Raw genomic sequence first — 15,111 nt, forward strand, 5'->3', positions numbered from 1 at the left:
CAGGCCAGGTGGTCTGGTATTCCCATCTCTTTCAGAATTTTCCACAGTTTGTTGTGATCCACACAGTTAAAGGCTTTGGCATAGTCAATAAAGCAGAAGTAGATGTTTTTCTGGAACTCTCTTGCTTTTTCAATGATCCAGCAGATGTTGGCAATTTGATCTCTGGTTCCTCTGCCTTTTCTAAATCCAACTTGAACATCTGGAAGTTCACGGTTCCATGTACTGTTGAAGCCTGGCTTGGAGAAGTATAGCTATAAGCTATACAGAAATCCATTTCCTAAAATAAACTGTAGTCAGTAATTAAGTTCATTTTCTGATAGAATTAATGCATACTTCTTAGGAATATTCTTATCCCCAGAGCCATATCACACCTGGGCTTTCCAGGTGACTCAGTGGTAAAGAATCCACCTGCCAAGACAGGAGACAAGGGTTTGATTCCTGGGTCGAGAATATTCCCTGGTGGAGGAAATGGCAACCGACTCCAGTGTTCTTGCCTGGGAAATCCCGTGGTCAGAGCAGCCTGGCAGGCTACAGTCCATGGAGTAGCAAAGAGTGAGACACAACATATTGAGTAAACAACATATCAGATCCAGTAGAGATAAACAGAAGTACCATAGAACCACACTCATTTCCTGCCTTGAGGAATCTGCTATCTAGCTGAGCATGTGAAAGTAACAAAATAATACAAAATTGTGAAATGAAATGCTAAAATGATGTGGGATGTAGGAACTCTAAGTGATAGCCCATTCAAAGACAGGCCAGGGAATAATTTAGAGGGTGTTGAGGAAACCTTAAAAATCGGAGAAGATGGATCAACTGACAGGAAGGAATGGGGCATTTCAAGTGGAGATGCAGAAGACAGCAACACAGTCTGAGGAACGAATTCAGACCCCTCGCTCTGTGGGTGCATGGGTGGGTGGGTGAGGTGGAAGGGGGAGCCTGAATACAGATCCCAAAGGCTGAAAGAATAGTTGAGCCTGGAAGCCACAACTGTTTTGTCTCATTTTAAATAGAAAGATGCTTTATTAAAAGGGGCTTTAAGGGACATCCCTGGCAGTCCAGTGGTTACGACTCTGCCTCCCAGTCCAAGGCGGGGTGAGTTCAATCCCTGGTTGGGGAACTAAGATTCCCATATGCCTCCAGGCCCAAAAGCCAGAACATAAACAACAGAAACAATATGGAACTCGACAATGACTGAAAAAATATTTTAAATAAATAAAAAGAACTTTAAGAAAAGAGTGGAACCGCCATGATGTCAGATGGAACGGGATGGGCTGGGAGGAGGTCAGCTAAGAAGCTCCAGAAAAGGCCCTGATGTGAGTGACCGGGATCCCTGACAAGCACTGTGTCCCTGCCCCAGGGCACCTCACTGTGCCTCAGTTTCTTCATCCATAAAATGGAGACAATAGTTAACACCACTTGCTGGAGGATGAAGAGTTAAGACCCACAACGCACGGAAACGGGGGCTGGCAAACCGCACACACTAAGTGTTGGCTATATTACCAGCGAACTATGAGAATGAGGCTCCGTGATGGAAATGGGCTGAAAGAAGTGGCTCAGAAGATACAGCGAGGGAAGAAATGGTTGCACTTTACAAACGAGGAAGGTTAAACACATTTTGAAAAGTTTTCTAAGTGATAAAGCTATTTCATTCAAAAAGTTTAAGGAGCAATAAATTAACTTTCTTCACCATTAGATAACACGTGTTTTTATCTCCAAGTCTTTGGTAGCAGAACTCTTACCTCCCAGGGATTCCAGCCTCCAGCCTTGACCAAGGTGTCTGGGGGGAGAGCTGTACCCTAACGGGACAGGCCCCTGGAGGGGGGAGGTCTGAGGGAAGGAAGTGCCTGGTGTGGGCCCTGCAGAGGCTGGCGTGATGGTGGCAACAGCCTCCGTAACTGAACAGCGTCTAATCTGCAGGCACATTTTTAACCAAAGGCAAGTATGTGTGTGCTCAGTCGCTCAGTTGTGTCCAACTCTTTGCAGCCCCATGGACTATAGCCCCGCGGGCTCCTCTGCCCACGGGATTCTCCATGTAAGAATATTGGAGCAGGTTGCCATTTCCTACTCCAAAGACAAGGACCTATTTTGCTAAATAAATTATTCTTACTCGCTGACGGATCTGATAGAGATTTCTTGACAGTATTTCTCGGATTTCATCCATTTCACCAGGTGTGAGCTTCCTTACTTTTTCTTCACGACAGTCACTGTGAACGTTTAGGAAAAAATATTTTACTATTCAACAAGTATTAAATTCATCTATGTTCTTTCTTAGAGATGTAATATCATCATTTAAGAAGAAGAAACTTAATGAATAAAACAGGAATTATTTAGTAGTTTAAAATAATTCAAAAAATCTAAAACATTTATTTCAGTGTCAAAATCATTCACTTAAGTTTAATCATGCAACAGTTTTTTCAGTCTGTTCATGCAACTATTTAAAGAGAAAAGACTAGAGTGGCTTGCAATGCTATCACTTATTATTTCTAATGCTCTATAAATAAAGTAGCATAGGGTTGTTATATTCCCACAAAACTTAATTAGCTGAATTTTACTATTATGGCTCTATTTTTTAAAATACCTCATTAGAAGTATTTACAAAGACACCATTTATACTACATATGTCCATACAGTTGATCCTCTTTATTCAGGGAGTCCATATTTGCAAATTCACTGACTTGCTACAATTTGTTTATAAACACATTATCAGTACTCAGGGCACTGTCCCAGTCATTCTCAGACATGTGCAAAGTGAATAAAAATTTGAATCGTTGGGCATGCAGGTTTCCAAATGAGGCCAAATATGTCAACCCTTTGCCTCTTTGTCTCAGCTCTCATGCTGTTTAAAAAAAAAAAAATGTCCTTTTCATCATCTAGTGGAATGTTCTTCACATTTTTGTGCTTTTTATTAAGGCGATCCTGTTGTTTTAAATGGTTCCCAAGTATAGTTCTGAAGTGCTGTCTAGGGTTCCTAAGTGCAAGATGTTTCTAAGTTTTAATTCTACTTTTTTAAAGGATATTTTAGCAGGATATGGAACTCAAGGTTCAGCTACATTTTTTCAGAATTTTGAAGCTACCAATAGTGTCCACTGGTTTTACTGAAAAATCAGTGGTCAGGTTTTTTCTCTTTTGAAGAAAATAGGTCTCTTTTTTTTCCCTCTGAGTATGTTTAAGATTTTCTCTTTGTATTTTTGACCTTCAGCAGTTTTATGAACCTGTATCTACTTTTGGTTCTCTCCTTATCTAATCTGCTTGAGGCTGTCAGAATTCAAGTCTTTCATCTGTTTGGGGAGATCCTCAGTCAGCATTCCTTAAGGTATTGCTTCTACCAATTTCCCTCTCATCTCCTTCTGGAGCTTTTCATTATATATGAATCTACCCCATATATTTCTCACTTTCTTTTTCATCTTTTTTTTTTTTTTCTTCATACTGTTTTTCATTCTGGTCTTTCCTTCTGTCCTATCTTTCAATTAATTCCTTTTCTCTTCAACTTTATCTAGTCTGCTCTGATAGCTGTCAAGTGAGATCCTAAATTTAGTTACTTTATTTTCAGCTCAAATACTTCACTTTGGTCTTTTTTGTTTATATAATCTCCATGACAATGCCAAAAGTGTCAATGCCATTTTCTTCCCTTAAGCATGTTTCTATTTCTGTTTTAAAGTCCCTGTCTGACAATCCAGTGATGGGAATCCCTTTTGTGTCGACTATTATTTTCTATTTTGTTGCTTGTTTCTCAGTGTTTTCAGTCACATTTCCTGTCTACTCATATGCTTGGTTATTTTGGATTAAGTATTACACATATATAAAACAATCATGTGGATACTTAAATGCTGTTTACAATCTTATTTTCTTCCACAGAAGGTTTAAACTTACTTCTCTTGAGCAGCTGAGATAGAGGCAATCTCAGTCTCTGATGATTTAAACAATCAAGAATTGAGATAATTCCAGGCTGGGCTTCTTTCCCTTGAGGGTTAAGGTGTAGGACTTTGAAGTAAAAACCTATACATACAGATGTATGTACATACATTGTATGAGTACATACAAATGGTCCTCCTTCTTGGTAGGTTCTGAATTCTAATTTTATTCTCTAAGACCAACTAGTCTGTCAAAACCCCTGTTTTAGCTTTTTAGACTCTTAAGACATGTTCTCCAAATTCCAGACAGAAAATAGCAATAAATGCCAGTTCTATCCTCTTGAACTTCCCTCTTTTTTGACTTCTGACCAAGAAATTCCTCACTGTATGGATACTGTCCAGCTTTCCAGCAGATATTTAAAATATATTTTGTCCTTTTTCCTCTAGTTTTCTCAGTAGTTTGGTCTGGACTCAGTTCATTATTGTCAGAAATATGACACCTTACTGCCTCTCTTTTTGCTTCTATCCTCCTCCAAAGAAGACACTTCAGAAGAGGTGAAATAGTGAACATGGCAATCATTTACCCAGCTACGTAACTATCCATCAATTTTTGTTACCCACTTCCCTAACCCTAAACCTTTGCCTTTACTCCACTTTCAACTGGCTTCAAGATGAACTGCGAACAGGGGTAAAGCTAAGATTTCCTTCTTCTATGACCACAAAGTCAATGACTCCCTTCTGAGAAGCTGGATAGTTGAATTATTTTGTGCTGCACCCACAAAAAGGAACAGTGCCTAAGAAAGATCATAAATGGTAAACCTGGAGTAAACTTCAAGGAGCAAGTATAGCCCCATTTTCTACTTGAAAAAACAATCTCAGGGAAACAGATGGACCAGCTTAAGGTCACACAGTGAGTTATTAGCAGAGCTGGGACTATAAACAGTCATTCTGCTCCATCACCACTATTTCCAGTGCAATATAATGCCTTTATTTCTGAGTCATCCTGACCACTACTACTTTTTATTCTGTATGGTGTAAACTACCATAATTTTTATAAGGGACTATCATCCTAGTGAAAATCACAGTTTATATGGTTGGGTGTGATTTGGAGTTTCTCTTTCATTTCAACCCTTCCATAGCTAGCATTTTAATTTAGGTGAAACTTTGCTGAAATGAGCTTCAAGCTCATCAGTAAAAGAAGAAATCATCGTAACCTGAAATTTGTCATGTAGAGGAGGAATGATGCTTTTGTGATAAACTCATTTGCCAATTTGCTGACAGTATGTATTATTCTGCTATGGATTTGCTATAAGAGTTTAAGTCACTTTACATTCTGGGTATTCATCTCCTCGTTTTTAAAATTAGGGAGACAGACTAGGTCAGTGCATCTCAATACTGGATTCCTTATTATACACTTCTATAAGTTTATATATTTTATTAGAATATAATTGCTTTGCAATGTTGTGTTGGTCTCTGCTGTACAACGTCATGAATCAGCCATATGTGTGCATACATCCCCTCCCTCTTGGGCCTCCCTCTCGCCCGCCTCATACCCACCCTCTAGGTTATCACAGGGCACCGAGCTGACCCCCTGTGCCATACCGCAGCTTCTCCTAGCGATCTATTTCGTACATGGTAGTGTATGTAAATCAAAGCTACTCTCTCAGTTCATCCCACCCTCTCCTGCCCCCTCTGTGTTCATAAGTCCATCCCCTACACCTGCATCTCTATTCCTGCCCTGCAAATAGGTTCATCAGTACCATTTTTAGAGATTCCATATATACAGGCTAATATGCGATATTTGTTTTTCTCTGACTTAACTTCATTCTGGATGACAGGCTCTAGGTTCATCCACATCACTTATATATAAAAAACCTATACCTGAGCCTCAACACCAGAGATCCTGATTTTATTTGTCTGGGTGGGGCCCAGGCGTGTGTGTTATTTAAATGCTCCTACAGTATTTCCAATGTACAGCCTGCGTTGAGCACCTCTGCACGAGATCGCCACTAAATGTTCTTTCCAAGCCTTAAATTATGACTCTGTGAAAAATCCATGCGGAAATAGCTATGTAATTACATTCATCTTTATAACTGAAAATCATAACACACCTTAAACTATCCCATTTCAAAATGCCTGCTAAAGAGGCTTTACTTTCAGAACAACTTAACTGTCTAAAGCAAATACAATAAACACATAATCATCCTAAACATGACCAGGTACTTTCTGACTAGTCCATTCTATAATAACACAACACGGTGTGACGTGACATGACATGACATAGCATAAAATAATGCACACATTTCCAGGTTTTCACATTTTATCCAGTAGCTCTTTCTGCTGTGAGGTCTTAAGGACTCATGTTAGGATATAAGTCAAATTTCTTATTATTACTCGCTTCACAAAACTATAAACACCTACTTAGCAATAAGTTGCTCAGATGCTCAGTCATGTCTGACTCTTTGCAACCCAATGGACTGTACCCACCAGGCTTCTCTGTCCATGGAATTTTCCAGGCAAGAATACTGGAAATACTGGAGTGGGTTGCCATTTCCTCCTCCAGGGGATCTTCCTGACCCAGGGATTGAACCTGTTTCTCTTGCACTGGCAGGTAGGTTCTTTTACCACTGAAGTACCTGGGAAGCCACATTAACTTCTATTTTCAAAACAGGACTTACTTTAAAGATGCAAAAGAAGGAACAGTGCTTATCATCCCAGTTTCTGCCATCTCGATGGCATGTTTTATTTCAAGCTTTTTGTATAAAGACACAATGCTTGACTTGGGTTGGTTCTCCCGAATCAAAAGCTTCCGCAGGTACTTGTCATCAAACTTCTTAAACCTGGAAATAAGCAAAATCAAAACTTCAATTAATTAACATGACACTGATTTTAAAAAAATCTATTTTTACCAATAAAATAATTTCCACTACTCCTAGGGGAAAAAAATAGTAGCAGTGTTTAATTAGTCTGATCATTGTATTTATTTCTGTAGGTGCATACCTGAATATACAGAGAGAGCACATATTAGTATATTTTTATTTTAACCACAACATACTTATATCTAATGGGGCTTCCCAAGTGGCCTTAGTGGTAAAGAACCTGCCAGCCAATGCAGGAGACACAGGAGACATCAGCTTGATCCCTGGGTCAGGGAAGATCTCCTGGAAAAGGAAATGCCCTTCTACAGTAATTCTGCCTGGAGAATTCCATGGACAGAGGAGCCTGACGGGCCACAGTCCATGGGTTCACAAAGAGCAGGACATGACCGAGTGACTAACACTTTCACTTTTCACGCCCAAGACTCCCAAATGTGTGTCTCCAGCTCTAACTTCTTTCCCAAACCCCAGAAATGAGTATCTAGACCCCTGCTCAACTTCTCCGCTTGGACATCTCAAACTTGGCATGCTCTAATGGATCTTCTCCCAAGTCATCCCCATTTCAGTTAGCGACAACTCCACTTGGTCAAAAACCCTGATGTCATCTCTGATTCTCCGCCTTCTCCCATATTCCACATTATGGCCTGAACTGTGTTCCCCCCAAAATCCATATGTTATAGTCCTGGTCCCCAGGACCTCAGACTGTGACCATATTTGGAAATAGCTGATTAAGTTAAAGTGAGGTCATTAGTGGGCCTGAATGCATTATGACTGGTGTGTGTATTTTAAGAGGAAATTCAGACACAGACATGTAGAGAAGACAATGTGAAGAAGCAGGAAAAAGAAGGACAACCACAAGCCAAGAAAGGATGCCTGGAGCAGACCCTTCCCTCTCAGTTCCAAAGGAACCAGTTTCACTGACATCTTATTCTTGGACTTCCAGCCCCTAGAACTATGAGACAATAACTCCTATTTAAGTCATGAACATGCGGTAGTTTTTGACAGCAGCTCTGGCAAACTAATACTCTACATCCACTCTATCAAAGACTTCTGTTGGTTCCACCATTTCAGTACACACAAAATCTAATCATTCCTCCAGCCATCGCCCTGGGCCCAGCATTGCATGCTAAGTCATGCTAGTCCTGTCCAACCCTGTGCAACTCCATGGATTGTAGCCCGCCAGGCTCTTCTGTCCACGGGATTCTCCAGGCAAGAATACTGGAGTGGGCTGCCATGCCTTCCTCCAGGGGATCTTCCCAACCCAGGGATGGAACCCATGTCTCCTCCGTCTCCTGCATTGGCAGGGGGGGTTCTTTACCACTAGTGCCACCTCAGCATTATCATCTCTCAATGGGTTATTGCAACAGGCACCAAACTGGTTTTCCTGCTTCTGCCACCATGTTCCTATAGCCTATCCTTGATGCAAACCAGCTGCTGCTGCTAAGTCGCTTCAGCCATGTCCGACTCTTTGTGACCCCATGGACTATACCTACTAGGCTCTTCTGTCCATGAGGATACTCCAGGCAAGAATACTGGAGTGGGTTGTCATGCCCTTCCCCAGGGGATCTTCCCAACCTAGAGAGAGAACCAGTGTCTCTTACTTACCTCTCCTGCACTGGCAAGCAGGTTCTTTACCACTAATGCCACAGGGATCCCATTAAAGTGTAAATCAAGAACTTCCCTGGTGGTCCAGTGGTTGAGAATCTGCCTGCCAATGCAGGGGATATGGGTTCGATCCCTGGCCAGAAAAGATCCCACAAGCTAAGCCCGTGATCTATGAGCAGTGCTTGGGCACTACCGAGCTCAAGCATTCCAACTATGAAAACTCAAACCCACGCACCTAGGTCTTGTGCTCTGCAACAAGACAGGCCGCCACGGTGAGCAGCTCATGCACCAAACAGAGAGTGGCACCCACTTACTGCAAGTAGAGAAACAGCAATGAAGACCCAGCACAGCCAAAAATAAATAAATAAAATTCTCAATAAAAAAGAAGTAAGTCAAACCACACAACTCCTCTGCCTCTCACTGAGCACAAGTACGATGACCTGGATGCCCGACACCACTTGGAGCTGCCTGCCCCAAGGCTGTGCTGCCCTAACTCAGGTCCAGCCTCTCTGAGGCCGCCCCCGTCCCAGAAACATGCCAGCCCTGCTCCCATCTCGGGGTCTCTGTACTTACTACTTTTTACTTTTACTACCTTCAAGTCTTTTCCTTAAGGTCATTTTCTCACAAGAGCCTTTCCTATCTACCCTACTAGAATTGCACTCCAGAACTTCCTCTTCTTCCCAGACACATTTTCCTCCATTGCAGTCAGCACTTTCTAACAGGCTATCCAATGCTTATTTACTGATTTTCTTCTCCTAGCGTTAATGACCCATGCGCAGACCGCGTTTCGTTTTGTTTGCCTGTGTTCCTATCTTACCAGGGTCCAGGACACGGCCAGGAGCTTTGTAAGCTTAAAGGCAGACTGAATCATCCGGCCCAGTTCCTCCCTGGACCCACACCCTGTAACAGATCAGGTTACTTGGTGATGCCCTTCCACCATGGCTGAGGTGACCTGCTCCGTCCTGCTTCCTGCCACTGAGATCAATAACGTCACCTGCTTTGGTCAATGGGCAGTCAGGAGACACGGTGATGAGAGCAGAGGCTATGGATGGGCTTGCTCACTAGAGCTCACTTCTTATGTTGCCACATGGCATGAGAAGGATGTACCCGGAGTGACTCCTTGGTCCCAGGACAAAGGTGAATGTCCCATGAAGCAGAGTTAAGTGACCCCAGTTACATCAGAGAAGGCCGGCCAGGATCAGCTGATGACCCACTGATGCTCTGAAGCTGGAGCAAGAATAGGCCAGATGAGCTGACTCTCTGCCTCCTAACTTAAGTACTTTAGTTCCTTTTTCTACTACAAAAAGATAATGTATTTCATTTTTTCCTATCAAAAATAATACATTTCCTTAAGCAGCATCATAGATTCTGAAGACATTTGTGCACCATGTTCATGTGATGATAGAAGATGAATGCTTTCTGCCATATGTCACCCTGAATTTGGTTCTTTGTGAAATATTGAACAATTTTTTCCCTTTGCTTTTGAGGGTTTTTTTTTTTAATTCTTTTTTTATTCTTCAATTGGAGTATAGTTGTTTCACAATGCTGTGTTAATTTCTTCTGTACAACAATGTCAATCAGCTATAATAAGTGACTGCTCCTGTAAGCAGTTGAATATTGACTTGGTTTGTATATAAATATTACACCAATATTCAAGTGAATCAATAGGCAGTAAATATTTGATGAGGAAAATAATGTGTTACAGTGATCACTATAAGTCCAAGGTGGTTTATAGGCACACCTGTGCTATGAAAGTGAACAATGTTAAGCCACGTTCACGGTACTAGTCCTTTGTTCCAAATACAGGAGACCTAAGAACAATGGCAGAGAGCTACCTTGAAAGGGGTTTGCTATTGACTGGTCTCCACACAAAACACCGGGCCTATTTTTATCTAAGTTTATTTTGAATTTCACGTGAAGCTCACTGAACCAGGACGCCAGGCAGCAACACAGCACCTTTACAAACTTGTATTAATGTTATTGTTGTTGCTCTTTTAGTTTTCTCTTATTTTCTTTTTTTTTTCCCAGTTATGTCCGACTCTGCAACCTCATGGACTGAAGCCCTCCAGGCTCCTCTGTCCAGAGCATTCTCCAGGCAAGAATTCTAGAGTGGATTGCCACTTCCTACTCCAGGGGATCTTCCCGACCCAGGGGTCAAATCCGCATCTCCTGCACTGGCAGGTAGATTCTTTACCACCCGTGCCACCTGGGAAGCCCAACGAGAGATTTGCAAGAAGAATAAACATTAAAGACAGTGACATCTGATCTATGTACTGTAGGATTTATACCCTTTATTTGCTCTATCTCCATACTTTTCATTTCTCCACCAAGCTACATACACATAGGTGGCTTTTTTACTATCATCAGACAACTTTTGCCAAACATGAGAAACATCCTTACTGCATGACCCTTTCATTTCATTTTCAAAGGGTCAAATGGCTCAAGAACCCTCTGGAAGGACCATTAGAAATCTACAGTAAAAGGATTTCAGAAGGAAGAGAAGGATACCTCTAAAACAGTTGCTTGTTTTTTATGCCATTTTTGTAACATCCACAATTATGTACAGACCAGAAATGAGATCTGAGAACTCATTTCAAGAATGACCTGTGTCAGCATCAAATCCCTTCACACAAACTTCTCTACTCTACCTGCAGTGCACAGTGTGCTTGACAATCCAGAAAACTATTTTAATTTACCTGGAAAACTTCATGCATGCAAATATGTAAGCCTTCATAAACTTCTTCAGTGAAGTATGCACACTGCAGAGGAGGTGTCAGGTATGTCGCAATATTACCTTCCAGACGTGAATCAAAATCGGCTCCACCACGTTTTATATTTATGGTCCAATTAGCCCAGAGCTTACAGATGTCTGCCCAGAACAGATTCACATTTAGAGATAAGGTGTCTTTGCCTGGAAGGCAGGACGAAGCTAGACTTTCTCTAGTCCTTCACTTTCTGGACCCAATCACATGTTCACAGGGCTCACCTTTTCCATCATCTACCATGGCCCCAGGGCCAACCAGCCTCATTCCTTCATCATATCTATGTTTCCTTCTGTTAGGACGTCAGAGCAGTGGGATAAATCTCTAGTTTTCAATCTCCCCTTGGGAAAAGGACAAACTGCTCTGGATGACCATGCTCATTTAATCACTTCAGAAAAGAACGGATAGGATGCGAGAGAAAGAAAAGTGGTCGGGCTGAAAAGGATGCTGAAGATGGATAAAGGCATGGGGCTCCCCTGCTGGCTCAGACAGTACAGAATCCACCTGCAATGCAGGAGACCTAGGTTCAATCCCTGAGTCAGGAAGGATGATCCCTCGGAGAAAGAAATGGCTACACTCTCCAGTGTTCCTGCCTAGAGAATTCCATGGACAGAGGAGCCTGGCGGGCTACAGTCAATGAGGTTGCAGAGTCGGACACAACTGAGTGACTCACTTTCATGCAAACAACAAAGAACAAGAGGCAGAAAAGCCTGTATCATGGGCTTGGCATAGACATCCAGAGACCTAAAGCAGGATGATGTCGGGAGTCACAGCAGGGTTCTCCGCTCTGCCCCCTGCCTCCAAAAAAGTGAATACCACCAGGACAATTGGCCTTCTGTTTCATGATTTTACAACAGAGATTTTAATTCACTTTATTTTATTACTGAGTGTTCCCATCTCACTAATTAAGTAGTCTGTTCCTACAAACAAAATATTTTCCCTTTAGTTATGAAGGAAGGCTATGAACAGGGGCCTCTGTACATTAGCAAACAACGTGGTCAGTCTTGTGAAGGTTGTGCCAGCACTTGTAGTCCCTATAACTCATTACCTAATGATGTCACACACACACACACACACAACCCTGTTTGCTATGTGACTGTTTAGTTGCCTTTACTACATTGCAAAATTTTAAAGGCCCAAGTCTATGGCTTATACTTCTCTTGTAGTCCACTGTCATGTCAGAATACGTGAGCAAACAGTAAACACTCAAAGATGTATTTATGTTAAATTACGTAAATTGGTAGGTTGGTGAACTTCATGTAAATTTGCAAGGGTGGGGGCAGAAATCTGCTTGCAAGCTAGGAAAGAAAAGACAAGCGATTGAACAGGAATCCACTAAATATATCTTGGGACCTGTCTATCTCTCTTCAAGGACCAGCTGAAACACCCTCCTTCAAAAGTCTTTCCCAGACAGTGATGTGCCGGCAAATTTGACACATGTATGATTTGGAGCATTTGTCAGTTCCCTGGTTCACTCCCCCCATGGCTGAGTCAAGTCACCAATGTGGATGGCATTGACTTAGATACACACAGTCAGCTCCCACCAGCCCATGGGAGCTGCTCCTGTACCACACTGGCCCTAACCCTGCTATTAGAATTAATCCGTATTTCTTGATCCCATAAGTCTGTTTCTCAGTATATATTAAACTGTATACCTAATTCTCCCTGGTAGTCTATCTCTTGCATTTCAGCTACAAGATCCTTGAAGAAAGACTCTAAATCTTTATTATCATACATGTATACACACATATATGTGTGTGTGTGTGTATATATATATGTACATATAAATTATATATTAGCTCAGACAGTAAAGAGTCTGCCTGCAATGCAGGAGATCCGGGTTTGATACCTAGGTTGGGAAGATCCCCTGGAGAAGGAAATGGCAACCCACTCCAGTATTCTTACCTGGAAAATCCATGGACAGAGGCGTCTGACAGACTACAGTCCATGGGGTCGCAAGAGCTGGACACAACTTAGGGACTAAACCACCACATAAATTATATATACATAGAGAGAGATACACATTTATGTGCATACGTGCATGTTTAGTCGTGTCCAACTCATTGCGATCCCATGGACTATAGCCCACCAGGCTTCTTTGTCCATGGAATTCTTCAGGCAAGAATACTGGGGTGGGTTGCCGTTTCTTGCTCCAGGGGATCTTCTCGATCCAGGGATCAAACCCATTGGCACGACGATCCTTTACCACCGTGCCACCTGGGAAGCCCACACATCTATGTAAATACACATGATTTTTCAGAGAAGTGTAACTTTTGCTCTTTTTGCAAGTCTATGTATCTCCTCAGGTGCTCTGGAGCTCTGTATTTGACAAAGCCCCTCAACATGTGTGGGAGAACAGACAGTAATGGAACCCTCGGTTTTAAACCAGACAGACTGCATTCCTCGGCCTCCCCCACAGTGAGAAATGCCCATACAATCAGCCCTGGTCATGCAAGGCCAGGACACGCGATTCAGCTGGAAGAACTGAGTGCAGCCTCTGATAACTATGATTAGGAGGAAGCTAGTACGTATTCTGCGTCTCTTTGTTGGCTTTCTTCCCGGCATGCGCACATAATAGCTGGTGCTGCAGCAGCCATTTTTGGTCCGAAAGGCAACGTTGGAAACGGAGGTTCTTGGTGGAGGAAGGGTCCTGGGACCACGAGGAGTCTGTGGAGCATAATTCACCTGTCAATGGTACACTGCCTACCTGATACTCACATAAGAGAGAAATAAGCTTCTACCTTGTTAAAGCTACTGTTGTTCTAAGCCTCTATGAGAACCAAACTTTATCTTAAAGAAAAGACTATGGCACAACAGGAAAGATCAGAAAGTCTGAAAAATGACACAAGTCAATGTGTCCTGCTCCCGGACTGATCCAGAGCCACTTAAAGCCTTCTTACTTGTCTCTCCAAAAGTTGTGACCCCAATGACCACAAACATCTTCAATCCCGGTCTTCACGTGATCAAAAAACTAAAACAGAAAAAGCCAGCTGGTTGATTAATTCTTATCTGAAATCAGTCATTCTGTTTCTATTTACAGAAATTATTAATTCCTACTTATAGAAATGGTAATGATTATTTCTGTGCATAGAAATTATAACTATAGAAATTTATAGAATTCTAATAGAAATACTATTACTATTTCTATCATGCCTAAACTTCAAAATGCTGATACTTTTTGGCTTTGGTTTGCTTGAGTTTTCACTGAAAACAAATAAGACAACAATTCATCTTCAAACAAATTCATGAGATGTTTGTCATATCGATCATTAGAATTCATATTTTTTAACACAATAGTTTGTAATTTTGGAAACTATGAAGTATGGTCACAATTTTCCAGTTAAAACATTTCAGGCTGAAGTAAGGGCTAAAAGGGGATTCCTTGTCCCTGTATTCCTGAGGTGTGTAGCCTCCATGGGGGGGCTATGTTCATTCTACCCTCAATACACCTCTTCCTCAGCCCACCCCCCACACCCCATCACCCTCTGCCAGTTACCTCTTCTTCAGGAAATGAGACCCTGGTGTCAAGCTGTCTGACTTAATCCCATAATTTTCCCTTTGACCATTTAAACTGATCTGCTACATTAACACCTACCCGACAATGGATTTCCTCACTGACAGCTTGCTGTTTCTTATTGGACCTCTTAACATCAAGGAACTCCACCAGTGGTCGGATAGTTATTCCCTGCACAAAAGAAGGGGGGAGGAAAACCTTATAAAATTCAAGAATAATTTGTAACCTCCTAATACTTGATAACCAACAAAAGATACCCTGCCCCCAAGACTTAACGGAGCATAAGTAACATTTTGTTAATTTTTTCTTCCTCTTTAAAAGCTGGCATATTTTCAGAGGGCCATGTCCCAAAAGCTGCTACTAGAAACAAAAAGTGGACAGGATGTAAGAAATTGAAAATGTGATACTCTGTAATTTTAAGAAAAAGAAAATCCTTCTAAGAAATAATAAAGGCTCACCCAGTTCAGAGGAATCATCTACTTGTCTTATTCACAGAAAAC

The 15,111-nt window shown here is 41.8% G+C and overlaps 1 protein-coding gene across 2 annotated transcripts in view; it reads right to left on the reverse strand.

The window, feature by feature from the left end:
• SLC9A2 (solute carrier family 9 member A2) overlaps window positions 1-15,111 on the reverse strand; it is an 87,005-nt gene that overhangs the window by 7,896 nt on the left and 63,998 nt on the right. Inside the window, exons 6-9 of one of the 2 annotated variants that reach the window (XM_043918497.1) lie at window positions 14,693-14,782; window positions 13,998-14,068; window positions 6,533-6,694; window positions 2,111-2,207 (exon numbers count right to left, since the gene is read on the reverse strand). In XM_043918497.1, the coding sequence (XP_043774432.1) occupies window positions 2,111-2,207; window positions 6,533-6,694; window positions 13,998-14,068; window positions 14,693-14,782 (420 nt within the window). Of the gene's footprint in view, window positions 1-2,110; window positions 2,208-6,532; window positions 6,695-13,997; window positions 14,069-14,686; window positions 14,783-15,111 lie in introns of both variants that reach the window. The other variant, XM_043918496.1, reaches the window with a different exon arrangement.

Source organism: Cervus elaphus, chromosome 11 (assembly GCF_910594005.1).
Source record: "Cervus elaphus chromosome 11, mCerEla1.1, whole genome shotgun sequence".
In the NCBI taxonomy this organism is placed as follows: Eukaryota; Metazoa; Chordata; class Mammalia; order Artiodactyla; family Cervidae; genus Cervus; species Cervus elaphus.